The 27,549-nt window shown below is 38.7% G+C and overlaps 2 protein-coding genes across 2 annotated transcripts; both read left to right on the top strand.

Annotated features, from left to right (window-relative positions):
- The first annotated feature begins 3,408 nt into the window (after positions 1–3,408).
- Positions 3,409–5,001, top strand: LOC140227467 (UDP-glucuronosyltransferase 2B1-like). Its single transcript, XM_072307871.1, has one exon. It carries the CDS (start codon positions 3,409–3,411, stop codon positions 4,999–5,001), a length of 1,593 nt encoding a protein of 530 aa, XP_072163972.1.
- Positions 5,002–11,866: 6,865 nt separating this feature from the next.
- LOC140226833 (probable thiopurine S-methyltransferase) lies at positions 11,867–25,190 on the top strand. The gene is made up of 9 exons (XM_072307260.1): positions 11,867–11,978; positions 14,784–14,901; positions 15,565–15,654; positions 17,810–17,942; positions 18,636–18,688; positions 19,151–19,225; positions 21,676–21,761; positions 23,246–23,290; positions 24,198–25,190. The coding sequence occupies exons 2-9, from the start codon at positions 14,828–14,830 to the stop codon at positions 24,314–24,316; spliced, it is 675 nt and encodes a 224-aa protein (XP_072163361.1). The 5' UTR covers positions 11,867–11,978; positions 14,784–14,827; the 3' UTR covers positions 24,317–25,190.
- Positions 25,191–27,549: the final 2,359 nt, after the last annotated feature.

The following is a 27,549-nucleotide window of genomic DNA, read 5'->3' as shown; positions in this document are numbered from 1 at the left end:
ATATGAATTGTCACACAAACAAAAGTGTGTGTGATAAATGATATATTTCATATCATTCAGTTGTCTTTTCATGCAGAACTTGTTTCGCAGACACTTCTTTTTTTGTAGGTCAAATATCTCTTCTCTACAATAGGTGAAGAAAAGCAAACATCTTTTTGTAATCATACAGAGGCCGACACACAATGAATTTGGTCTTTCATAACAAAAATTCGATTCACCCAATCTACACACCCCATAGCATGCGTACAAGCATGCAGAAAAAGCAAAAAGAAAGTTTATTGGTCTATTCAGTGCTATTCCTTCCCCACCCACCCCCCCCCCCCCCAAAGCGTGTGAAAATGTAACGCCTATATTAAGAAAATCTATATCGGAAAAGTCCTTCGACGACACTCGCCTATCTATCGCTTAACTTTCGATTCCTCCAGAACTGTTGCTGTCTAATCATAACAATGACATATTCGGCAAGCTATCACGGATTGTAAAGCTGCTCAGTGAAGAGAAGAAAAGTATCCAAAAGACTGTAAAAAAAATGTATTATATAAATATATATCACCATTACATTCTATTGTGTCCTTTTACTTTGATTCTGCGCAGCAGCACATCCAAGCAGAAAAAGACACTACAACAACAGTACTTTTGTTCTCAAGTCTTAATCCAAACCACTTGCGGAGAATGTGGACAAAATCTTTCCGTTTTCAAAGTCAACTGAATGTGAGTGGACGGTGAAATTAAGAATTTGTATGAAATTAAAGTGAATTAGATTAAAACACAACTCTACCATTTTTTACTATTTATTGTTAATTTCGTTTTATGTCATCTATTTCCACAACTTGAGTAAAAAAAAAAGTAACAAAACACCATCGAGAGGTATACAATTTACGACATTACAGGGGCCATCGAAGCATTATCTAATGCACAATATGCACGTATGCACCCTTCATAAGTATAAGACATTCACAGATTCTCTCTCTCTCTCTCTCTATATATATATATATGTATATATATATATATATATATATATATATATATATATATATATATATAGGCCTGTGCATGAGGAAGAAGCAAAGACCGATGACTTATATTTGTCAAAACGGCACTCCCCGGCCTGAAAAGAAACGAAGAAAAAAAGTTAATTGACAATTGACATTTCCGAAAGTGAGACAAAACAGACAAAATTGTTATGATGTTAAGAAAACAACAAACAAATGAACAAATAAATAAACAAAGTGCAGAGGAGTAACAGTTTCATTGAAATCGGACAAAAAGCAAGAGAGCTAATTCATCTTATAGGACCCCTGCCGGTGGGATCCATGACTCTTGCACAGCACAGCACTCTTGCATGACTCTTGCACAGCACAACACTCTTGAACGGGTTGCCTGTACTTAACTCAAATTTCGCTGTCACTGATGTGTTCAACAATTCCCACTTTGTCATTAGGTGTAATCTGAACAAAAAGATTTTTTTTTTTTTTTTTTGCTAATATAGAAGAAAAATGAAAGATTGATAAGCTAAAGGCAGAGATTGGAATACATTTGCGCATTCATTATTTTTCATATTATGAACTAATTTTGGAATATGGAGAGAGAGAAAGAAAGAAAAAAATGAGGGAGGAGGCCAAAGAATTAAGGAATAATTTTGTCTGCATGGAATCATGAACATGAAGTCGACTCACGTTTTAGCAGGTTCACCCAGTTGCCTCAATAGTGTAAAGTTACTCAAACAGAATGTTTCCTGGAGACAACAAAATAACATTATAGAATGTATAATCTTCATAAGAAAGCTCTGTTGGTCACATCAATAATGAGTATGCAAATTTATTGGAACAAAAAAGGGGATGATGTCATGGTGCTCGAAATTTCCCAATGACAACTTTAAATTTTCGTGTCTGTATTCCTAACATGCAGAATAAAGTAACGGGTGTAAACATGACACTATCCCTTTCAAGAAATTTCAATAAACTTAATGATATCGTCTCTTGTTATAGTAATTAGCTTATAGAATGTACATTATTGACCAAAGGAAGATGATTTTTGTAAGTGCTTAAAATATATACCAGCCACAAGGACAGTTGTACTGGCGCAATGACATTTATATCGACTTGTCTCATAACACGATACAAGGTGGTGTATCAACGATGATTGGATAAAATTTGTACGTGACTGCTAAAAAAAAAATAAAAAAAAAATAAAAAAAAAAAACGCGTGGACACGCTACGCAGACGTACTAGTGTGTGGTTCGGGCAAAGTACCGCTCCACCGAGGTTCCACAACACACTTATGTCGGCTGGCGCCCGGATCCCGAGGCATGATGCTTTTGTTAAGCTACGTAAGACACAAATTATATTTACCAAGTCAAAATCGTTCAGCTAGCATTAAAGAGTTGGTTGATCAATGCTATTGATAACAATGGCAACGATGAATATTCAATTCAATTCAATTCAAACTTTATTTCATTTTTCGAAAATATGAGGAAAGTAATGTACAGGTGGCTGTACACGGTACACTTATTTACATGATAATGTGATAAAATTATTTGCCTTTATATATATATATATATATATATATATTATGGCATATTATGTATTTAATTATGCAATGTGTGTAAGTGAGTATACCGTGTACAACCATCTGCACCTGTAATCCTCATGGTGTGTGTGTGTGTGTGTGTGTGTGTGTGTGTATTTGAGTGTACATGTATCTGGACAATCTCATTGATACGCTTGTCTATAGATCGAAGACGCACAGCATGGGCATACAGCATGTACAGGAACCTGTCTTGTTCGTTAGAGTAGGCATATATGCGTTGAGTGATCAGATTTGTATAGAATCTTAATACCTCTAGTTGAGCATTCTTATCCAGATTACACGAATGAAAGCTTGACCCATGCTACGTACATGTGCAAGAGGAAATAAACCCAACAATAAGTTCATCTAAGCTTATAAAGGAGGGATATGATTAAAAGCTATATGTACATTGAGCTACCATTCTCTAACCATTTTGGCTTCCACCCTAAAGCCACTCGGTGCCTTAGTCTTATCACCTTGATCATTTGGCAGTGTTCCACTTCTGGCCAACCAAAGCGTTTGCCAACATGAATACCACGATTACGTAACTGGTATGTTGGCTGTTTGTGTTCCTTTTCCCATTATCTGCTTGCCTTGCGAGCAGCAAAGAGTAACATATATCACAGTGAGGATTACTCTATAAGCAGAATACATTGTATTGGCGTTTCCGAATATGTTTTGAACTCTCTACACTGTATCAAGATGAAGACATCAGCCTTGCCTCTTTATATGTCGTCGAGAAAATCTCGCCTTATTCCGCCATATACCTGCGATAGTGTTCGGATTCTGATATAAGTGCAAAGACATACCAAATATAACAAAATGTATCTTTCAACCATTATGAGAGCTTCATTGAACGTCTGCTTGTTGTTAATATGTGGCTGCATTCCTTCGGAAACGGCCAAGATTCTCCTGTCAGGAGGCTTCGGCGACGGAAGCCATTTCCTCTCGTTGGTACCCCTGGGAAAGACTCTGGCAAGCAGAGGCCACGATGTGAAGTACATGGTAGCTGACGCGTATCTCGAGCCCGCCGCCAAACTTGCCAACTCCAGCCTCATCAATTTTGAGGTCTTCCACTTGCCCGGATTGAAGGAAAAAGTGGATGATAGCCATGCCCGTCTGTGCGACATCGCTTTCGCCGACTCCAAATTATCAGAGATGATGCGCTTGCTCCATCTTCTTAGTGCCATTAACCACGAGGCATGCGAGGCTGTGATCATAGACGAGGAGCTACTCACACGTCTGAGCGAGTATGACGGCTTCGTCGTTGACGTTGTATGGGTTTGTGGAGTTTACATAAAATCATACTTGGAGAGGCACAGGGGCACCAAAGATGTACCTGTTTTGGTTCTGGCTCCGATGACACCCATTCCGTACATCTTCAAGGAAGCAGGTTCCCCCTTTGTACCTTCCTACCAACCAGTGAGCCTACTGAAGACCATGCATTCTTCCTCCATGTCGTTCATCGAGAGATGCAGAAATGTCTTTGCCTACCTATCATTCGTCTTCATGTTCGACAAAATGGTATTCCATGATCCTTTTGCAGACTTAGTGTCTAGGTATGACCTGCATAATGATCTAACGTCAACAATAAGCAATCATGTCGATCTATACTTCATTAACTCTGATTTCTCAGTGGAGTTTCCATTTGCGTTGATGCCAAATATCATACCAGTTGGTGGTCTAACGACCAGACCAGCAAATTCTCTGGACAATGATTTGGAAGAGTTCATGATGAGTTCAGGACAGTATGGGGTCATTATATTCTCTCTTGGTTCATACTTTGCCAAAATCACGTCGACACGTCCGAAGTTTATCAACATGTTCTTAGAGGCGTTCAGTCGACTGCCCCAGAAAATCATTTTTCAACTGAAGGAACTCCCTCCGCGTGAACTACCGGACAACATCATGGCGTTACCGTGGTTACCCCTCAACGATCTCCTTGGACACCCGAAAACCCGGGTTCTTTTATACCATGGCGGTAATAACGCCTTCTACGAAGCCCTTTACCACGGCGTTCCTCTCGTTGTCGTGCCCCTAGGTGGCGACCAGCACGATGTCGGTGTGAGAGTGTTGAGCAGCGGCCTCGGCACCCAAATAGACATGGACAGACTCAGTCCGGACCATATCATTGAGCAGCTGGAGGAGGTGCTATTTAACCCTGCATATCAAGCTACCGCCAGGCGACTGTCTGCAATCTTTCGAGACCGACCAATGAGTCCCGCCGAGACTGCCGCATTTTGGGTCGAGCACGTGATCAAACATGGCGGTGACCACCTGCGTCCTCGGACTCAAAGCATGTCTTTCTTCCAGATTTACATGATTGACATTATGTGTGTTGCGATTTCGTGTTCCGTTCTGCTCTGCTGTGGAATTAGGAGCTGTTTTAGTTACTCCTGTCGTTTGGCAAAGATCAAGGCCAAACAAGAATGATTACCTAATATGCATATTGTTGCTCACTTGGGTTACTAGAAATAGGCAAACAGCATAGAAATGCACTTCAAAAGTCAGTAGTGCCATTTCGGCAATAGTTATTCACGTTTGGCAAAGTAATTCGGTATTGCAACAAAACTGTATTCAAATATTTTCCCTATAAGGAAACTCAGTAAAAAAAAATGAATAAAACACACACACAATAACAACCACAGTTTAAAATTACCACATAAAAGATATGTAAAAACAAAATCATGTCATTGTAAAATTTTCGAGGACATCACTGAATCAAGACTTCCATTCCTTAAAAGTGCATTGATGGCCAGTTAGTGAAAGCGAATGGAAAGGTCTCAACTGTCCTGATGTTCTTGCATTATGGGGTTTCATAAATCAATCGATAGTGCTTTCCCAGTTTTCGTGTATAATTTTCACATACGAAATTGGAGATTGAGATGTTGGCATCTGTCTTAAAGAAACACAGAAAATTCAATTGTGAAAGAGGGTTGAAGCTCGGACATCGAAGGTGTATACTGATTGAGAGTTGTGTGAAAGAGTTTGCTGATGTTATGATTTCATTGCTTTAACTGTTTGGTAATGCCAAGAAATGTCCAGGAATTTTCATTAGAATGGTGATTGTGGGGTTTTTTTTTTTCTTGTTTTTTTAAGGTTTTAGTAAATCACTCGATAGCTCTTTTCGGCCAGTTTTCATGTACAATAGAAAATACATGTAGTAAATTGGAAATTGAGATTTTGACATACAAAAGTAAACACAGAAAATTGAATTGTAAAAGAGCGTCGAAGCTCGGGCGTCGAAGATGTATTAGTATGTTATTTAGAGTTGTATGAAAGAGTTTACTGATGTTATAATCTTATTGCTTTAACTGTTTGGATAATTCCCCGAAATTTACTAGAATATTCATGTGATTGGTGATTGCGGGTTCTGAAAAAGTAAGGTTGTACATACGTAATTATGTTTTAAATATTATGATGAGCTATGTGGAATTATAAGGTTCAATTTGGGTAATGATCCGTCTGCATTGATTTGAAGGAGGGAGGGTCTCCATTAACTTCACGCCAAAGACGCATCGGTTGACGATTTCTCATAGTGTAATCATCTGTCCATGATACCTGATTACTAGTACTAGCAACAACGCAAATGCTGTGATTTTCTTATGGTTTGTACAGGATGGAACACAACACAGGTTACGATACCCTTTTAAATCATTCATGCTATACATTATTATTATTCTACGTCTGTGGTATACTCGCCTGAATAGACGCTGTTGGTGGAGGTCTCTTCTGATGTTATGGTCTTCACTTGTTAAGGACCAAGCTACGAGGATAACTTGAATCACGTCAAATTTTCCCCTATATCGGCAAGATAAGCTGTCAAAGCCTCTCTCATTGTCCGCCGGAATACTTTGTTCTCAAACTTTTCATTCACTTGATGTGCTGCTGTAAGTAATGCAGAGCCAACAAAGAAAGAGGTGTAGCCTGTGATTAGTCCAAGACTGGAGTAAGGTCAGCATTAGTCGGCCGATAGCTCCAACTTAATCCTTGCCAAGAACACTCAGCAGACATCCATTTATTTGTTGTTGTTCTTGTTGTTGCTGTTGTTGTTGTTGTTGTTGTTGTTGTTGTTGTTGTTGTTGTTTCATAATCCTTAAATATAGATTATGGGATAGACAAGTTAGTGTGTATTTATATGTACTATATTTCATTTTTTTTTTTTTTATAAAAAGGTTATTTCACAGACTCTTTTATTAACCTCGTCCATCAGGGTTCAAATATCTTTTTCTCTGCGGTGACACATTTGCTCCAATTTGCGACAATTGCTTCAGTATTACCAAAATTCTCCAAGGACTTATAGGGTTAGGGTTGTGATAGTGTTTTAGGTTTAGTTTGATGTGAGGATTTGGATTAAGGTTAGGGTTATATCTATGGGTAGAATATGGTTTGGCTTAGCGTAGTCTTACCAGATAACAAAGTTCAATGCATGCGCATAAGCAGTATAAAAGTTCATTTTTGCCTGTTCAAGGTTATACTCCTTTTCCTGCGAAAGTCTGTGAAAATGGGAAGTGAAATATCAGAAAAAGTCCTTCGACGTCTATCACTTACGTATTCGTTAGCTTTCGAGTCCTAGAACAGTCGTTATCTGCTAATAACAATCGCATACGATATCACGATCAGTATTGCAAAGTTATCTAGTGAAGAAAAGAAAAATACCCCAAAGTATACTTCTTAAAATATGTATGCCCTCATCGCATTTCCTTAATCATGTTAATGTACTTTTATTTCGCTGCTGCAGTATATAGGCAGTTAAAGATAATACGACATAACACTTCTGTTCTTGAATCTAGATCCGAAAGACTTACAGAGAATGTGGACAATCCGCATTAACAGCCACTAGTTGCCTGGATGTGAGTAGAAGGGTGAAATATTAAGCGTTTGCAGTTATTATAATAAAGTAAAATGCAAGTCCATATTCATTGTTCATATGATTTCATTTCTTTCATTACATGCCATTTATTTCCGCAACTTGCGTTATAAAAGAATGAACAATTAACCTTTTTTTTTTACCTTCCGCTCCCGGACACTGATGAAGGGAGCGGCATTAGGACAAACCTTTTTCTCCCATTTACAATTCAATTTTCGGCTAAGTGAACTCCTGGCGGGGTGTCGCTGTTTGATTTGGCCAATGCTTTGGTATTTCATATATCGAACCTATATATATATATATATATATATATATATATATATATATATATATATTATAGTACACAGCATTAAAGGGAAGGTATATTTTAAGTTAAGATGGGGAAACAGATTTTAACTTTTTGCGAGATTATTAGAAACCATATGAAATATTAAAGAAAATGCAATTCTAGGTTCAAGGTTTATTGGATGAATGTCGTTCCTGAAATGGCTGAGACAGATATCTAATAACAAAGTAAAAGAAAGTGGTCCCTATAAAAGTGGAAGTGTACCCACCTTTATATGCACCATGCATGCACCATACGCGTACAAGAAATAGAATTCAAAATTGAGGTAGCATTATGCAAAGTCAAAGCTGCTCCTGGATTAACCCCGGGCGCTCCGTTGTACAGTTGCCCTGACCGACTGAGGGGTACAATGAGAGAGAGAGAGAGAGAGAAAAAAAAGGAAGTCATTTTCAGGCACCTCTAAAAGTGTCCCATTTCAACAACAATATGCATGCTGGCGTTTATTTTACTACATAAATATCTTCTTCTTTTTTTTTCTTCTTTTTTCTTTTTTTTTTTTGGGGGGGGGGGGTCTAACTTATACCTACCTGAATGGAGTTGAGTGAATCGGAGAATTTTTACTTTGCATAATACTTGTACTCTCTAAAAAAGAGAAGAGTGAAAACCTTCACTCTTGAAGGAGTGAATAACAGAAAAGAGTGAATTTCGAGTGTTCATTTTCACCAATTTTGGAGTGACCTCAAAGATCACTCGAAGATTTTGGAGTGATCCCTGAGGTCACTCCAAAATTAGTGATAATGAACATTTTTACTCAAAATTCACTGCAATTTCACTCGAAACTCACTCAATTCTGTTATTCACTCCTTCAAGAGTGAAATTTGTCACGCTTCTCTTTTTAGAGAGTAGTCATGACGTTTTATGAAAATTGCATGCTTGAAATAATGGGGAAAAGTGAAATTTTAAGAATTTGACCATGACATATGACCTTTGACCTTGAGCGTGTGTATTCAACCTTGATAAGAGCAGCTTTGTCCAATCATGTCACATACACCTCATACGCTATCCACACGACCAATTTCGGACGGAAGTTATGACGGACGGACGACCAGAAAAACATGCCCCCAGCGACCCTCAGCGACGGAAGAATAGTTAAGATGTTAAGAAATGAGACAAAATAAAACAGAATTAACAATAATAGGGCATTAATGATCATGTATCTATTCATTTTGACTAATGATGATAAAAGACATACAAACAGAGGGGTAAAAGTTTTATTGAAAAGCAATTAGAAGGTTATGATAGTTTATATTTCCACATGATTTTACGTGCAACACGTGCAAAACAAAACAAAACAAAACAATATTAGTCTCTTAAAGGGATAGTACAGTATTGGTGGAGATGAGAATTGGACTTTTAACTTTTCGCGAGATACCAAGAAAACACTTATGAAATAGTACAGAGCATACCATTTTAAGAGGAATTCAGAGTTTAATTGATGAAAATCGTTTTCGGAATGACTGAAACATCCAAAAACAAAGTAAGACAAAGCGATCGTAATGAAAGGTGTGTCCCACACTTTTGAGAATCGCTCTGTTTTGGATATCTCAGCCAATTCAAAACCAATTTTCATCAAATTAACGTTTTTAATTCCTCGTGGAGTTACATGCTCTTTCATATTTCATAAGAGGTTTCTCATTATCTCACCAAAAAATGTTAGAAACCTGAAATTAGGTCTCAACCAAAACTGTACGATCCCTTTAAAATGTCACCCACTTTGTAAGCGTACAACTCTTTGGCTGTAACATTAAAAAGTTACAAAAATCCTCTGGCTTTCTCTGCTCAGTGATATACAAACTCAACCTAAGAGACCGTGACATTGTTAGTTAGGATTCAACAACTCTATGTAACAATAAAAGATGTGCATGCTCATTACATTTTTTACACCCCCATTTCACATTTAGGCTCCCCCCCCCCCTATTTGTATCTAACACAAAAGAATACTTTAGGAAGAATTGGTATTGTTGTAGTTGTGTAAGTGCTTATTATTGTTTTGCTTAAGATGCATGCGCAAGGGTCAATAACCAATTCCCCTATTTTTTATATATATATATATTTTACGAGACAACGAGGTTAAAGCAAACACATATCGCATATTAGACAGTTCATTTTACATTTGCAATGGCCTTCTCAATCGAACGGACTTTATTTACAATCGATCAGGATCATACCTGTATCGACATTCTGTCAGTTATAGCGTTGTAGTGACAGACAAAACTCTTATATTATTCTGGCATTCAGAATAATGCTTACAACCAGGTATAAATTGAACAGATGTACATTACCCCTCTTGATTTGTTCAACATCAAGCTCAATAATGTGGATCCACAGATATTATCCGAATTAGGAAATTCCAAATATTGATAAACATTCACCACCAATAATCTAACACGGTGTACCGGGGAGAGAAATCTCCAGTTTATGTTAAGTCCGGAATGTTCTGCGAAAGTCCACTGAATGGCGTGCGTCACTAAAGGTGCGAGGACGGCATCGTCAAAGATGAGCGAGATCGGGCGAAAACGCGAGCAGGACGGGTCCGGATCGAGATGAAGCGGCCGGAACAGCTAAGATGACGGTCGACTGGATGCTCGACGTGAACGAGGCTATGGAGCAAAGAGTCAGAGTTGACTGAAACGATGTAGGTGCCGCATCGTGGCAGTCATCGGAAGAGATTGAGCGGACATTATCCTCTTAATACACGTGTTATTATGTAGAGTCAACAGTTTCCAATTGCCGATTGTAATAAACTGATTTTGGGCTGCGCTGCTGTTCTCCTCCCAGGAAAAATGCTTATCTCCAGGCTGTCGAGGCATGGGCAGAAAAGCAAGGACTGCCAAACGAAACAAAGTCCTCTAAAAGTTTTCAGCTAAAAAGTCATGAAGTTGTGGAGAAAAATCAGCTAGACGAGCTGATATCGGGAAGCATAATCTGCAGTCAATGTCCAAGTTTTCAGGGTTTTTATATGGCTCGGTCATGACAGCGAAGTGGAGGTCGTGGTCAAACTCACTTCCTCTTGAGGGGTCAAAGATGCACACGAAGTCTCCGTCCAGTCTGGGGTCAGATTTTGTTTTTAGCTGCCTGGCTTTAGGATGCGTCAATTAGACAGCAACTGGTATATTTCCCTGTCATCTTATGCCTATTTTCATTCATGCATAGGAATACAATGAGATCTATTTGCCCTGAACTTGGAAGAAAAAACGACCCCGGAAACACTAAAGAGTGAGGGGTCAGTAACGGTGTTCTTCCCTAAGAAGTGGTGATTTGTTATGATCATAGTGATAATGAGGCTTTGGGCCAAAGGGGTACTTTATCAAAAGGTCAGGCAGAGCGGGCAACTGTCAGCTGTGGTGCTGTGCTGCAATATGACATTTTGCAGTGCCCACTTCTACTGCCTATATCATAATAAGAAAATGTACAAATACAATATCAGGCACCCGTCCTAGTTTTAAACATACTTTCCTTCTCTTTTCCTAAATCAATGTAAACACAAGCTGCAGGAGGGTTTGCACATTTTTCACTCTCAGGACAAGGGACGGAGCAGTGCACTGTTGTCACCATGGTAACGCAGTACAGCTCTGCTACAATACAAAGAAAACAATGGAGAGGGCGGGCCCGCCCCTTTAATTTTGTTAAGGAGGTGCCGCCCACCCCCACCCCCGCCCCCCCCCCCCCCCCCCTTCCTTTACGGAATTCTGTCCCTGCGTATCACCCCAGGGTATATCACCACCTCTATCAGATCTATTCCGCGATCCGTCCTAATAATTTTCATATTCAACATCGTGTCCATACAGTACTGGTACTCAGTAGGTCCTATGGGGTCTACATAACGTGTATATTGATGTCTCGACAATGAGTTGGCTAAAATTTCTAGGGTACGAAACTGTTTACATTAGGCGCGCGCACATTTTGTGTACTAGTAATACTAGTACGGGCGAATTAGCCGAGCGTGGCGCCGGCGGGGAAGCAGGGGGAGGACCAACGCGCCGCGAGCTAGCGCCTAGCTAGCTAGGAGCTCAAGGCCCAAAAAAGGCGCATGGCGCAGGCTCACACCTACATGCGGAGTTCAAGAGGGAGAGATGATAGACGACGTAGACAGGTATTATGTTATGCAACATAACGAAACCGAACGACACAAGCTGCTTTCAACCAGCCTGAATATCGACGTTGCTCTTCGTACTGTGTGATTGCTCGGATAAGGTACAGTGTGTCTAATTTAAAGGAGGAGAATTATGTGCTGTTTCCATAGCAATTGTGCACTTTCCAGCCCTATGTATATTATCGGTGCGAGGTAGCCTATTCTCTGATAACTTTGCGTAACTTTGTAACTGCGATTCGTACACAGCACTACTGTCGCGAAGCTTGGCACGGAGTCTGGTCGGCCTGGACTGGCTCACTGTGGCCATCGTTGATTGTCGATTGGTTTTCTACTCCCCGGCCCCGCGGCCGCGCGGATGTCGGGACTCGGGTTTGACCGTCAAGTATGTCTAATCCCCGGCCCCGCGGATGTCAGGACTCAGGTGTGACCGTCAAGTATGTCTAATTCCGCGAAAAAACTTCTCATTTATAGTAATGACATTTGCTGGGTCAGTTTTTGAAACTGACCCAGCAAATGTCATTAGGCTACCCTACTATAAATGAGAAGTTTTTCGCGGAATTAGACATTGTTTACGTCTCGTCGGTCAAGACTCGGGTCATTCAGGGGCTATCCTGGGTTTTAGGGGTCTAAATTATTTTGGGCTGCTAACTTCAGCACAGGCATAGATACGGACTATGGAAAGCCAAAATGGTTTCACCATAACCCTAACCCTAACCTAAACCCTAACCCTAACCCTATAGATCTAACCCTAACCCTATAACCCTAACCCTAATCCTATTTGGCTTTCCATAGTCCGTATCTATGCCTGTGCTGAAGTTAGAAGCCCAAAATAATTTAGACCCCTAAAACCCAGGATAGCCATTTTTTCTATAACATGCGATTATGATACACCGTTACTCATCGTGAGTTGAGATGATTTGACTCGGGCTTGATTCTAATAAAGTAACGTGAAGCTTTCACAATCACACAGTAAACATCAGCATCAGACAAGAGAAGGAGGTTCCTCTACAGGTTTGTGCACATGTTGATGTGTTTTATACCGGGGTATCCCCACACTGCGGTACGGCAATACACGGTATAATTTTGTACTTTGAGACTGCGTGAAATGTCAAATAGTATTCTAATTGTTTAATTTGTTTTTGTTTTTTCAATAATATGACAATTAAAATGCACAATATATGTGACCCGCTACAACAAAATGATCCTAAAGTCGGGGGAGGTCGTTTATTTGAAAATTGCATCATATAATTTCCTAATCTTTCTGCTTTAAATTGATATATAACATATTTTATAAAAATAATCGGCTGCGGAGATATCGATGTTTAAAAGAGAGCATGTCGAGGCGTCTGGAAAATCACTGTTTCGAGAAAAGCGCCCTAAAAGTCTTCCTTTCGACGCAATCGCGATCAGGGACACGCAAGTCAGTTTTCACCTCTGAACAATAGAAGGTAAGCCCTAGCAACCCCCGAAGAGTTCATTCAAACACATCAGCGTCGGCGGTCTCCTCACCAACCAATCAGTGACCAGGATGTGAGAAGCGGCTGAGCATAGCGCACCCCGCCCGCACGCACCAGTCGACTGGGCAGTGTGCGAGCTTCACGCTTCGGTTAGCAGCAAGCAGCAAACTGACCAATGAGATCACTCTGGTCGTTGTTAGGGGCGGAACCTATCTGTGGCGCTCAATCCAAATTTTCGAACCAGTTTCTGCTTCGTTGAAACGCCAAAAAATATGGCTCAGAAAAACGCTAGTTTTTGGTCTTTGCTTTGATCATTTTGCTTCAAAATTTCGACAGATGATAGAAGACATGTTAGACTCCAATAATATATCGAAATCAGAAAATCGTAAGTTTTGACCAATTTTAATGCTCTGACTTCAAACTCGATTTTCACGGCTTCGACCGTGCGCGACTTTAGGACCTTTTTGTTGTAGCGGGTCACATATGTATGTGTGTAGTAGTAGGCCCGGAAATGCCCTACTCTGCTACAGGCTTAGACAGAAAAAGCCGTCTGTCTGGAGGAGTCTTTTATCATTTTTTGACTTACTCTGCTCTCTTCTGATAGGAGGGGATTCTGCGGGAGTCTCCGCGGAACATATCCCCAGTGACCAGATGCAGACCGATCTTTCAGTCAATACAGGCTACACTTAACCAGTGCAGGGGTGACATTACAATGACAGGGATACACTAGTATTAGTGGTGTCTGGTGGCCGAGCTACGAGGGCCAATATAAAATCAAAGTGGTGTTAAGCCACCAAATTTAAATACCGGTAAAGGCTATCCTGTGCTTTGGTGGTCTGATCTGGCACTCAACCCGTTGATCGGACGAGTCCCAAGTATACTTGGGCAGGTGTCTATTGGAAATGTGTTTTGCAGCAAAATCAAACCGTCGTCATTGGGTTAACCCATCGAGGACTGACTGATTTCGCAATAACACGCATTTCCCATAGACACCTGCCCGATTATACTTGGGACTTGTCCTCAAATGGTTAAGATTCAAAGTAAATTGTTATGTTTACTGTTTATTTCAGGCCACTACTTTTCTTTATCCCCTGTCCACGAGATATCGGATTTAATGATTTTTGTAGCCCTATTGGGCTACCAGAGAAAACAGTAACCATTGAGCTTAGACAGAAAAAAAAAAAAAAAAATATGTCTGTTTAGAGGAGTTTCATAACATGTTTGTACTGGTTCTGTATACTTGGTTTTTGAAGCCAGACATACGGAGTACAGGGACAATCATTTTCATGAAATGTTGGTCAAGAAATTATAAGTACCTCACAGTATGCAAGTAAGGTTGGGTAGTGGGTGATGGATGATTAATGATCACAAGACCCATACAGAAATTTTGGGATGTTGGGAGACCTCTATCGTGAGAATGCCTAAAGTTGTCCTTTTTATGGTCCGCAGGAGCTTTGCATCTTTAGGCCATCAGGACAAAGACGTCTGTACTCATGCCGCAGCTACAAGAATGGGAGGAAGGATGGGCCGCTGGGAGGACTGGCTTTCATCGGAGCCACATCCACGAGTGAGTTGATTTATCAGCAGCTTTCTCCTGCCATCTATTAATAAACACACACACAAAAAAAAAACCAAAACAAATACAGAACTATCATCAATTTTGTGTAGAAATGAACAGTTGCCACTGATGTTTGATGTGTTCAAGTGGGACTGAAACTAGATTTGCCAATTCATTACATCATGTAATTTTTCTGTCCTTTTTTCAAACCCTCTCAAAATTATGACCTGGGATGACTGTGCAGTATTGACTAATCACAGTAGAGCCCAAACTTTCAGTTTGCTCAAAGTGAAAAGCAGATCCATTAATTGGCTTCTCTCTATTTTGTTTTAATTTCAGTTACTGTCATGTTGAACAAATGATATTTCAATCTGGCAAATATTGCATGACTTTTTTTTTTTTTAATTCATAATGGATTGGCATTATAACAACCCCTGTTCTCTGATTAGGAGTGAGTCCAAAATGAATTCTGTCGTCAAAAATGCACATTCTCTATGCGTAAAGTTATATATTTCTTAATATGAGTAAGTGCTGATTAAATACAATCGAGGACATTCATATCAAAATGTTCATCATTTGTAAAACAGGAAAATGTTGGCTTAATGATTGGGTTTACTTGTGTATGTTGCTCTTTATTTGTGTATAATTATTATTGTTTTTGTTTTCTGCCAGAGCCTTACTGGATTTCAAGGACAAACTCCTTGTGAAGACACCTAGCCGAGTCTTTGTGCCGCTCTGTGGCAAGACTCTGGACATGAAATGGTATGTGATGCGAGGCACTGTAGAAACTTCTTCATTACCAGATCTCAATCAAATCTGAGCAGACAATCTTAACAACTTCTGTTGTCAAAATTCATTTCATTTGTAAGGCAACTACATGGGCACTGAGATTATTACCTGATATCTTGAAACTACACTTTATTTCAGACATATTTGTTGACTGTCAACTCTGGGGCAGCAAGCTTTATAGCTTCATAATTAGTCTTTGGCAATCAATACTCTGCCTGTCAAAAGGCAGACCTAGTGTTTGTGGTCCATCTCCAAAATATGAAGTCAATTAATGTATTCATAGTTATATTTACACTGCTTTTCCCCATAATTTGCATCAGACAATATTGCAGGCAGATTTATTATGAGGAATGTTTCAGGAAAAAGACACACAAAAAGAGAAATATGAATTATGGGCTTGGGAAATTAAGAGTGCAACACTGACATGCTTTAAGGATTTTTTTTTTTTTTTTTTTTTTTTTTTTTTTACAAAGATTGAGAAAACATCATCAGTAAGGTGCACTCCAAGTTCTGCATTTTGAGCAGGTTAGTGTGTCACCATCAGTGAGTGGTGCAGTTGAAGCCTGTGGCACATATCATGGACTATATAAGTTGTTAATTCATTAGTTATGTTGAGACGGGAGCCCTTAACCTTGAGGTTAGGAAACCTCGAGGTTTGCTCGATGTTTCGAGCCACGAGAAATCTTATGGTTAGCGCTCTAACCATGAGCCGCGGGGGGTCCCCACTCGTAGTTAAGCACCGTGTGGACACAGAAAACAACAAACTTGAAGTTAAAGGTAGGGGATACCTTTTACAGACCTCCCAACATGCAGCAAAACATTGAATATGAACCCCAGCTAGGGGACTTGTTTAGGCCACTGTTGAGAAATTTGGAAGTCTACAGTTATCTACAATTTGAATAATGCACAGAACACAACTTCTCAGTAGTTCTGTGTGTCAGCCACACTTAAGCCTTTTTGTTGCAGTCTTCTGTATTTTTTATCTATAAACACAAATCTAAAAGTATAAGAGCTGATGTAATAACATATAGAGTGTGTGGCAAGAATGTATATAGAAATGTTTGTAAGTTTTGATGAACTTTCTTCACAAAATATACATGATGGACACACATGCAGTGCATGGGTCTGCAAAGGTAGCCTAATAATGTACTGGAATTTACGGTGAGCCCCGAAAAAAATTCAATTTAAAATCTAACGGTCAATAAAAATGTACTACATGTTACCTTCCACTTTCAATACTTTATAGGAGTTTCTAAAATGATACTCTCTTCAACATGCCACTGTATTTATACAACTCTTCATTTAAGGCATGCAAATGGGATTCCCTACCTTTAAGAGTGACCTAGCTGTGAACTCCAGCCCCCACAATTTCCCTCTGCTTCCAGGTCAACCTCCCAAACGTAAATACACCACAAATACACTACACGTGCGCGCGAGGTGAAAAACCTATGACGCACATCACAACAACATCATCTTTTCTTCCCTTGCGCTTGATCTCTGAAACTGAACAACTCGCTACTGTATTCTATTTTCTTCTCCGACGCTAAAAATTTGTTTTCGACGAATATCTTCATAAAGGCATACCATGACAGAGGAAGCTGGTGCCGCTGGTGGGAAAAGGAGTACCGGTAAGCGAGTCCGACAGGGTTGGAACAAGCTCCTTGGTTGGAATAAAGAAGAAATACACACCTTGTTAGCAGTGTGGGCTGAAACTTTCGGTTTTAACATCGAGTGGGACCCACTCGTAGTTACGGGGGGGGGGGGGGGGGGGGGGGGGGGGCAGAAGCTTACCCTCGAGGTTTCGTAACCTCGAGGTTAAGATTCGTCGTGTGGAAACACGTCGTAGTTAGGGGGCAAGAGTAAACCTCGAGGTTTCCTAACCTCGAGGTTAGGGGCCGCCGTCTGAACGTAACTATTGACAGATTAGTAGGTTTCGTAACCTCGAGGTTAAGATTCGTCGTGTGGAAACACGTCGTAGTTAGGGGGCAAGAGTAAACCTCGAGGTTAGGGGCCGCCGTCTGAACGTAACTATTGACAGATTAGTAGACAAGCAGCCAGCTGGGGTGATTAGATTTTATTGTGTTTAAATGAATCATACTATTTGTGCTCTCTGTCCATGAATATACAGGCTGGTGGATGAAGGTCATGAGGTGGTTGGGTTGGAGGGAGTAGAACAAGCTATCAAGGAGTTCTTTGATGAGCAGAAACTGTCCTTCAAAGAGAGCGATGTTCCAGGACTGGAAGGAGGAAAGCTGTACCAGGTATGAAATAAATGATGGTTTGATGCCATTGTGTTAACTTGATTTAATATTCCAGTGCCAAAGGTGTCAAATTTTAGAGGTTCCTTTATGTTTTCTAATGAGGATAACATAAGACAGTCTTTCCACCATCTTTTTTGTGAAATGTACTTCACATACATTTGTGTGTACTTGGGGGGGGGGGGGGGGAAGTTAGGTAATTTCTGCAACATTTACACTATGTTTGGGATCTAGGTTTGAAATCAATGTGCAGTGAGCTTGTTCCAAGTCTAATCTGTATGGACCCATGCTATACCAGTAAGACATCAATATTTTCTTCGTGCACTTTTATAGCAGATATTAGTGCAATACAGTGTTCTATCACCTTTCATTTTTGACAGTTTGTGTGTGGGTATGGTACAACTGTGCATGTGTGTCGTGTGTGTGTTTGTGCATTATGTTTATGTCCAACTACAACTGTTAAAGTGTGCAAAGAATAGCTTTAGATTTTGCCTGCATTTAGGGGGAAAGTAAGATGGAAGTAAGCAACAGACAATATTCAATAAGATTGTAATGCTGAACTTGACAAGAATATTAATTTCTCAACATATTATTTCTCAACTCAACTGCATGTGTTTGTTGAATGGACTTCAAATAATTTTGTGCCAGTTCATTGTAAATAAAGATTATTTTTTTTCTTTCCTCTCTTTTCTGTAGACTGAAGATGGCAAGATCAAGTTGTTCAAGTGTGATTTGTTTCACTTCAGCAAGTAAGTCGGTACATTATTGCCAAAAACATATAGAAGTTTGGTTACCAAAGTCGCTCAATTGTCAGAAAAATTGGCTTTGAAGGTTGGAGGTGGTGATGCATGAAGGAGACCAAGAATTTATTGCAGAAGGTCAGTGAAAAAGCCCCAAAGTCCAATGCTTCACAAATCAAAAGAAAAATCTTTAAGTCTGTGTAATACTTTGAAATTCAGACATGAGGTAGTATGATTGTAGAACAAATTTCATATGTCTTTCACTGAATCCCAGTTTTCTTGGCTTCAATAACTGTTTTGTTTTTTTTTTTCTTGGAATTATGGTAATGAGTCACTGTGTGTATTTGTTTCTAAACCAGTTTTGAACTGTTGCTTTTGATGAACATTATAAGCAAGTACTTAAGCCTTGAACTTCTGACTAGAATTTCATGTTCTGATATCATTTATCCCGAATTTCATAAATCTATGCAGGGATTTTGCTGGCAACTTTGATGCAGTGTGGGACAGGGGTTCCTTGGTTGCCATTGATCCCTGTGACAGACAGAGGTGAGCAATTCTTGCTATCTATTTAATCTTCCTATATTTACCTCCGCCAAGGGAGGAGGTTATGTTTTCGTTACCATTGGTTTGTTTGTTTGTTTGTTAGTTAATTAGTTAGTTAGTTTGACTGTGTGCAAAATAACTCAAAAAGTAGTGAACGGATTGGGATGAAACTTGCAGGAAAGGTTGAGAATGACACAAGTAACAAACAGTTAACGTTTGGTAGTGATCCGAAAATTTTGGGGGAATTTATGTAGGATTTTTGATATTTTGGCAGATAGGGTCAATGAACTTGGGAGTTCAGGCTGCGCATAGTTTAGGTTTGCATGCGCGCACTAAATTGCGTGCTCTAGTTTCTGCTAGGGCGAGGCGCGCGGTGCAGCTGAGGTTTTATGATGTAACAAAGGCTTCTATGTTGGGAAATCAGGCGACTTTCAGCACACAATGCTGTAAGTACGTATGGGTGGAAATCACTGATATCTCTAATGGAAGAACAAGATTAGTGGTGGAAAATGAGCTGCATGCTTGGCGGAGGTCTGCGCTCTCAGAGTGCTTCTCTAGTTTCTTTCTATTTTTGAATTTAGAGATGCAGTATTTTTATCTGAATTCAAGTTAACCCGTTCATTCCGCAATTCTCTGAGTGCCTTTAATGCCCCCAAACGAGATTCTTATTGCCTGTCGACAGAGAGGCAGACAGGTTGGTAATCCACCTGTGTGAAGGCAGTCAAGCAGTACATTGTATCCTCATTTCCACGGTCAACTACATGTGCCAGTGAACAATGGAAATATCGATCGGGTGCGAAGTATGAATAGAGCATGCGCTGATGAGCTCACAGAATCTTTTGTTCTACACAAAACCAGGTACCTGAATGAGGTGACTGGGGTCAGCGAACTCAGATATCTAACTGATCTCAGCCTTGATCGCTGTGTACATGTTCGTACAAGTTTATAGCAGAACAAGCGAAAAACTAAATCTGGAAAAAGGTACATAATACTGTGAAATACACATTTTTCAAACAGAAGGGGAACAAATGCTGATACTATAAACTCTGATCTTTTTATCAAACCCACTTTTCTGGGCATTTTAACACAAAGAAACATGAATTTAGGCCAGTAAAGCAGACACTCTTGTCTTCATTTTGGAAACCTGGTATACCAGGTTCCCGTTTATCAGTTGCTCCCACATGAACCTGGTATACCAGGTGCCCGTAAGGAATGGGTTAACTTCAGAGTGTGAAGTGATAATGTTTGGTGAAGTGATTATGTTTGGTGGGGTTTTCGTCACACACTTCTTGAACTGCATCTTTCATCTAGATTAGAATGAAGTCAAACTTCAGATAGTGGACCATGTAAAATTATGACACCAAAAAATAAAAAAATCTCTAGTCACGAGGTTTGTAAATGGTTGAAGTATTATGTGTGGGCTCTCTTCCTTAACCCGTTAATTGCTACAACACGCATTTCCCATAGACGCTTGCCTGAGTTTACCTGGGACTCGACTTAACGGGTCAAAGGGATTCGAGATGCCAGCTCCTATTGCAAAGCACCATCAGGATTAGGTGGAGGAAGTTGTCTCAGGCTCAAATAAACCCCTATGTGTTATAAATCAATGTATGAATGTAATAAGTAATGTGTCTGCATGTTGAAGTTCTAATGGCAGGCATGATGCTTACCTCGTAGACTTGGCCAGTTTAATCAGTGAATATGAGAGGGTGTGTGTGATCTTTGAACAAATTTTTAAAAAAAGAAAAATCTTCAAGCAGAGTCCAGTACAATCTTCATTATTTCAGACTGGCATGAATCGTCCTCAACTTGGTGGAAGGACTTTCTGACGCCTAGCCTCATCTTCACTTGAACTTTGATCTACGTCTGGAGAGTTTGCAAAGAAGACCTTATCAAAGATTATACTGAATAACAGGTCTGGGTTGTGTCAATTATGCAGTTAATTACTCAGTCACGATGTGTTGGTAATTGCTTCCACAAGCATAATGCATTGTGCAAATAATGAATTATGGCTACCGGCCAGGTGATATTTGTCATGAGTGCAAAATTGCAACATCTCTGTTGTAACAGTTGTCATTTCCCTGCTCCTGACTATTCTAGCAGAGCAATATTTTTGTTTTGTTTTTGTTTTTTTCTTCAACTGTTTCTGGTCACTGAAGTATGCATATAGGCATATCAGCATGACTAGACATTTGAACTGTGTAGCACGCTTCTACTTCTCAACATGTCAACTTAATCTACTGTCAAACCTGCTTTTAATGATCACCTGTTTGAAAAGACCATCTGTCTACAAAGACCTCTGACTTTGTTTCCCCTTTGGAACTTTTTATGTGTTAATGAATGTACCCATAAAAACTGCCTGTGCATAGTATCTGTATATTGGTCTTCATCTGATGACCTTTTAAACAGGTTCCATAGTAGTTGTTTTTGTGTTTGTTTGTTTGTTTTAACAGGTACAGTGATCTTTTGCTGTCAATGCTAGCCCCAGGTGGACGCATACTGCATGAAGTATTTTATTACAACACAGATGAAATGAAAGGTTAGTATAATGTCAAGTGTTTTGTGTAAAGGGGGAGGGCCCGGCCATCAGATGATAAAACGGTCTAACTCGAAAATTTGACTTTTTGAGGTAAATTCACTTTCCGGGACATGTAAGGGTGCTCTTTCTAATGGTGCTATCGAGAAAATCCCATCATGTCTTGTTTTAGAGATAATTTCCGCTATCTTGGTACTTTTTTTTTGTATTTTTCCTTCAGATTTGATGGTAGAACAGTCTATCTTTGAGTTAGCCCATTGTCGGTAATATCGTTTGGAGGTAAAACGAGCTATCTTTTACATAAACCATATAACCTTCTTAACTGAGATTTTTTAAATCATCGCTGTCAGATGGTAAAATGGTCTATCTTCGAGTTAGACCAGTTTACATAAGGCGCAGTCAGACTGGCAAAAGATCGAGAAGTTTAAGATCGCGAAGTTTGGGCCATTGGTATGCGCGCAAGCAAGAGTGCGCCGTCCGATGGCTAGTGATTGTGACGTAACAATGCACATCTGTGCATGACAATGGCCTCGCGCTTCGGAGGCACCACCCGCAAACAGATCGAGAAATTTCGCGGGAAGTTTGCGGTCACACTGGCAAAACTTCGAGATCTTAAAGATCGTGATCTTAAACTTCGCGATCTTTTGCCAGTCTGACCGCGCCTATAGTGTTTGTGGTCTATCTAGAAGATAGACCATTTTACCATCTTATGATGTGTAGCGGGAATGTATACATGTGATGTGGTTAAACAGTCTATCTGCACAAAAATCTCATTTATTTTATAATTAAAACCCCAAGTAAGCACAAAATTCTTCAGTTATCAGTGTTTAATATGCTTCTTCTTGTCCCATTGCTAAAAATGCATTATACCCATCTCCTAAAAAAGCTCAAACCTCTAAACTTTAAAGTCATTTTTCTCAGAACAGCAATTTTCGAGATAGACCGTTTTACCATCTGACTGCCGCCCGGGGTAAGATGAAATTATGATGAAGCCATTAATTGGTTTGTTTTTTGTGAGGTTTTTTTTTTTTTTTTTAATTTGTATGATTTCTAATGCTATTTTACTTTGTAGCACACTTTGTATGACTTATTTTTAAGCTGCATACTCAATTATGGTGCATGAATTTTACAAAAAGTTACAATATTTTCAGTGGACAAAACAGCAACAATTATATACAAACCTTGCCTCCAACTCTAAGACACTACTCGATAAAACATTGTGAAAATGTGGTTTCCAGGCAGTGTTGGTTGCTTCTAGCTTACATTGCATTATACTGTGTAACTTGCACAGAAAGTGATGAATCATCTGGCAAAGTATGATTTGTATCTCTATTTTGTGATGTATTATGTGTAAAAATAGTAAATGATAGCGCAAGCTGTGAATACATGAAATATTTTGCCCTTAAGTAAGGCTGCTGTGTAAAGGCATAATTCCCTTGTTTGATGCCTTGTCAACCACCTGCCATGGTATCTTTGTTCACCCACAGGTCCCCCACACAGTGTGCCACCAGAAGATGTGGAGAAGTTGTATGGTGAGTAGATTTGCAGTGTGAACTGCACTCTTTGACTACTAGTGGTTGAATGCCGTGGGATAAGAGAAGTGACTGCCCAAAGTACCGGGATATATATTTAGTATCAATTGTGTTTATGTTATCATCTTAAAGAGAAATGTTCATAACTTTTTGGAGTCCATAAGGGAAGATTTGTGAAATCACCCAAGGATTCTGCCACAGTACTAACAGCAACAGAATGATAAAACTGTTGAAAATATTATTAGTAATGATAAAACTGTTGAAAATATCATTAACACAATCATCATAAAGAGATGTGTTCCTAAATTTTTGGAGTCCTTATTAAAAATAAGAATTGTGAAATGACCAAGAAAGGATTTTGCCTCAATACAACAGCAACAGAATGATAAAGCTATTAATAATATCATTAGTAATGATAAAACTGTTGAAAATATCATTACACTCAGTATGAGAAGGTTTGGCGTGAAAAGGTATGGGACATTCCATGATTGTGTTTTGAGGTGTTTATTTTTATTGTTGTTGCTTTATTTACATGTAATGTCTTGATTTTAATGCTGGTATTATTTTGGTAAGATTTCCCGTACATGGAGATTTAATGGTGAAACCAGCATGTTATGAGATGTTTGATTCACAGAGGGAAAATGAAAGGATTGACAGAATGAATTGAAGTAATAATCTTGACAAAAACAGAATAATATATACATTTTGTTCTTCCTATCATGAATAATAAAAAGTATTCCTTTTTCCCCAAAAGATGGGCTGTGTTATCCATGCTCAGCATTTTAGTACTTATATTTACAGACATAAGAAATGGCTAATGGACAGGAAGAAAATATGATTTCGAGGAGAGAAACAAGTGAATGCTTTGATTTTGCATGTGTCCTCCTTAAAACCTGATGTCCTGCAGGTGAGAAGATGACTACTGAGTTGCTGCGAGATGCTGATAATCTGATAAAGAATCCTGTCTTCAAGGAGCGGAGCATCACGTGGATGAGACAGCATATACGTATCCTGACCCTCAAGTAACCTCCCCACAATCAACAGTCTATTTACAGCTTGTGATAATGAAGGGCTTGAGATTCCACCCAACATTATTATTCTTTTTTCTGAAGTTTGTCATTAAGTAGCTGTCCAGGATTTGAACCTTTTAATGGCATATAAATCGCCCGACTTCATTCAGGATATTGGGCATTCTGTCACAATAAGTCTTTCCAGATACCATAGCAATGTGTTTAAAAATTTCTATTATTCATTCTTAAGAATATTTTATCACTAAACTTTTATACAGGAGATACTGTAGTGAAATTCGGTTTCAAAGGAAAAGTGAATTTGCATTTTTCAAATATGTCATCATATTTGCATTCTTCTAAGCATTAATCTGTGACTGTTAATTTACCACAGGAGCAAGTGACTTTTGTGCCCTTAACCTATTCTGTGTGTGGTTTTCTTAGAGGGATTGAATAAATACTGATGTTAAAGCTTAGAAAGTTACAGGCAAGTACTGTATACGCCGAATATTTCTCGAGGTTTTTATTTTCGCAAATTTCGCGAGTCGGGTGCTATTCACGAAATTAAAGACATGCGAAAATATTGACTCTGATCGAGATGTGGATGTGACGTATGCGTGTACATTTCTCCATTCAGTACAAGTCTCAACGATCGCGAATTTAACCACCCGCGAACTCGTCGGGAATTTCAGATTCACGAAAATTTAGATTCGCGAAATATATGGCGTATACAGTACCAGATTGAGCACACCTGAAGAGGAAAATGTTTCAAAAGAGTATTATTTGAGAAGGCAATTTTCCACTGGGATCATGATATCTCTTTGTAGTTTGATTACAGTGGGTTGAAATTCCATGTCATACTCAAAGGTTAAATTTAAGCAGGCATAAAATGGTGCAAAAAAAAAACAAACAAACGAATAAACATACTTGAACCAAATTTGATGACGGTACGCGTGTATGTGCTTTCTTCAGGCATGACAAGCCAATATAAGCTCTCAGCAACGTATTGATACAGGAAAAGAAAAACTCATTCTTGCTCATGAAATTTTAATGACACAAACTGTAATGCATGTATCTTTCTTCTTTAAGTTTTTAGCAGTCTCATTTTCCTTCACTGAAATATTTTTCACATTAGTTGAACTTTGAGTAGATTCTTACACACTAGGGCCCCAGTATCGTAAAACTTATTATCAGTGACAAGTTGTCATAGTTGTTATAAGCTACTGAAATCCTTACATCTGATTGGCTAAGAGCAAATTTGTCACAGAAATGTGGCAATCATCACTGATAACAAGTTTTATGAAACAGGACCCAGGTCTCTTCCTTCTCCACTTTGAGACAATATTATTTCACCAGATTTTTGCTTTTGCTTAGACAATTTATTATATAAAGCAAAAGCTTCTTTCTGGCTTTCTTGTGCCTGTTGTTTTGTATGTACTGTTCAACTGTAGATTAAAAAGTAATGAAAGTTCTGCAAAAGCTCACATTGACGGAAGATATGAGTAGATTCATATACCAGCTCTTCTTCCTTTTCCACTGTCATACAATTTGGCATGTGTATTATGGTATCAATTACCACAAGTCTTCTCAGCTGTACTTCAACTGAAATAAGGCCCTTCATCAGGTAAAACTGCACATATTTTCATCTTTGCTGAAATCATTCTTTAGATTTCACTCTTCTGCTTTCACTATTTCCATTCTAAAATGAGATTTGGATAGAGTTACACATACACTGTAGCTAACTAATCTTATGTTAAAAGAATGATTTACTATTTGCATATAAAACAAAAGCCCAGCATTAGTGCTTCAAAATACATGTAGTTTTAAAATGTGAATTAGGGATAGAAACAACCAATGTAGAAATTTGAACTAGTATAAGTGATGTTAAGTATTGTAAAATATACAAAATGTAAACAATAGTTATAATGAAAATGTTTCCAGACTAAACCATGTACAGTTATGGTGTAATGAGAAAAAAGGTGATAACTCCTTATAATTTAGGTTTTATTGCAAAAATTTTATGTGGTAGGATGTTTTGTGATACAACTGACCTACACATATGCATCAAATGTGATACCTTGAAAAATTTTTAAATCACTGCTCCCAAAGGTAAACAGGACCTTTAAACGTTCATGTATAATCTAATTATTCTATTGTTAGTGCATGCCTATTTTTATATTATTACATTAAGATCATGTTATGCTTCTTATAATGTAAATGTTTGCAACTGAATTGCACCAGCTTTAGTGATTTACTGCTAGGTTGACATTACAGTTCAGTTGTCCACTCACTCTCCCATTTAGTCATGAATACCTTCTACAATGTACGCAGCTTTATTACAGAGGATCTGCCAACATCAAACCTTAGTTACGTCCATATAGCAATTAGGAAGATTATCATTATTCTCTTCTATTACTCGAAATGTGCCTGGAAGTTTAATACTTTCCTTTGGGAAATTGCTTTTTTATGTAATTGCCATTGATAGGTCTCTGAAATGTGGCAGAAATTGTAGACAATACCCTATTTAAGTTTAAATTGGCAGGCTACACAAGATCAGAATTCAGAAATGTAAGTCATCAAAATTTTGATGGAAACAAAAATTTTGTTCTGTAAAGGGAGTACAGTTGTACTGCATGGTGTATTCCTGTAACATTTTGTGTTGTCCTTGTTGTTAAAGGAATTTTTGTAGAAAAGTAAGAGGATTAGATTCTTTAAAGACTCCTTTCAACTTTTCATACATGTATTTGGGCCATTCTCAGATTAAGTGTTCAATTCCATGTGAGTAAAACCGAAAAATCAACCACAAAGTAATACATTGAAAGATGTGTTTTCGGTAACTTCAAAACCGGTCAAATACGAAACAAAAAGTGGAACATGCTAAATGATGGCCATTCATTGAGTAAAAATGAATTGAAATAGAGCATCATATATGATTTTTGATCACCAATCAGACACGTTACCGCAAATTTACATGTTGTAATGGACTCCTAACTTTGAATTAAATTTATTGTTTTGATCCAATTTCTGTTCAGGAAAAGACATCTGTCCCCCCTAAAGATATTGGGGTTTTTCAAGAGGTAAAGATGTTGTCATCCCTTGCTAATTGGTAGAAATTATTTCTGTTTGGAAGGTTGAAATATGTTTTTTGCTGAAATGAAATATAATCTTAAGATTCACTTTGTATTTTTAACAAATTTCGCTTACAAATTAAGTTTCGAATCCCACAAATCATGCAAAGGGAAAGATCCGATC

Source organism: Diadema setosum, chromosome 4 (genome assembly GCF_964275005.1).
Source record: "Diadema setosum chromosome 4, eeDiaSeto1, whole genome shotgun sequence".
Lineage (NCBI taxonomy): Eukaryota > Metazoa > Echinodermata > Echinoidea > Diadematoida > Diadematidae > Diadema > Diadema setosum.
The sequence above is the reverse complement of the archived record's forward strand: the minus strand, read 5'-3'. Positions and strand labels throughout refer to the sequence as shown.

What these genes read in the sequence shown, in the direction of transcription:
- LOC140226833 (XM_072307260.1), top strand. Translation starts at nt 14,828, where the DNA reads ATGCCGCAGCTACAAGAATGGGAGGAAGGATGGGCCGCTGGGAGGACT. An exon ending in AAGACTCTGGACATGAAATG is followed by an intron (nt 15,655 to 17,809) that starts GTATGTGATGCG and finishes ATGAATATACAG; the next exon opens with GCTGGTGGATGAAGGTCATG. An exon ending in AAGGAGGAAAGCTGTACCAG is followed by an intron (nt 17,943 to 18,635) that starts GTATGAAATAAA and finishes TCTTTTCTGTAG; the next exon opens with ACTGAAGATGGCAAGATCAA.
- LOC140227467 (XM_072307871.1), top strand. Translation starts at nt 3,409, where the DNA reads ATGAGAGCTTCATTGAACGTCTGCTTGTTGTTAATATGTGGCTGCATT.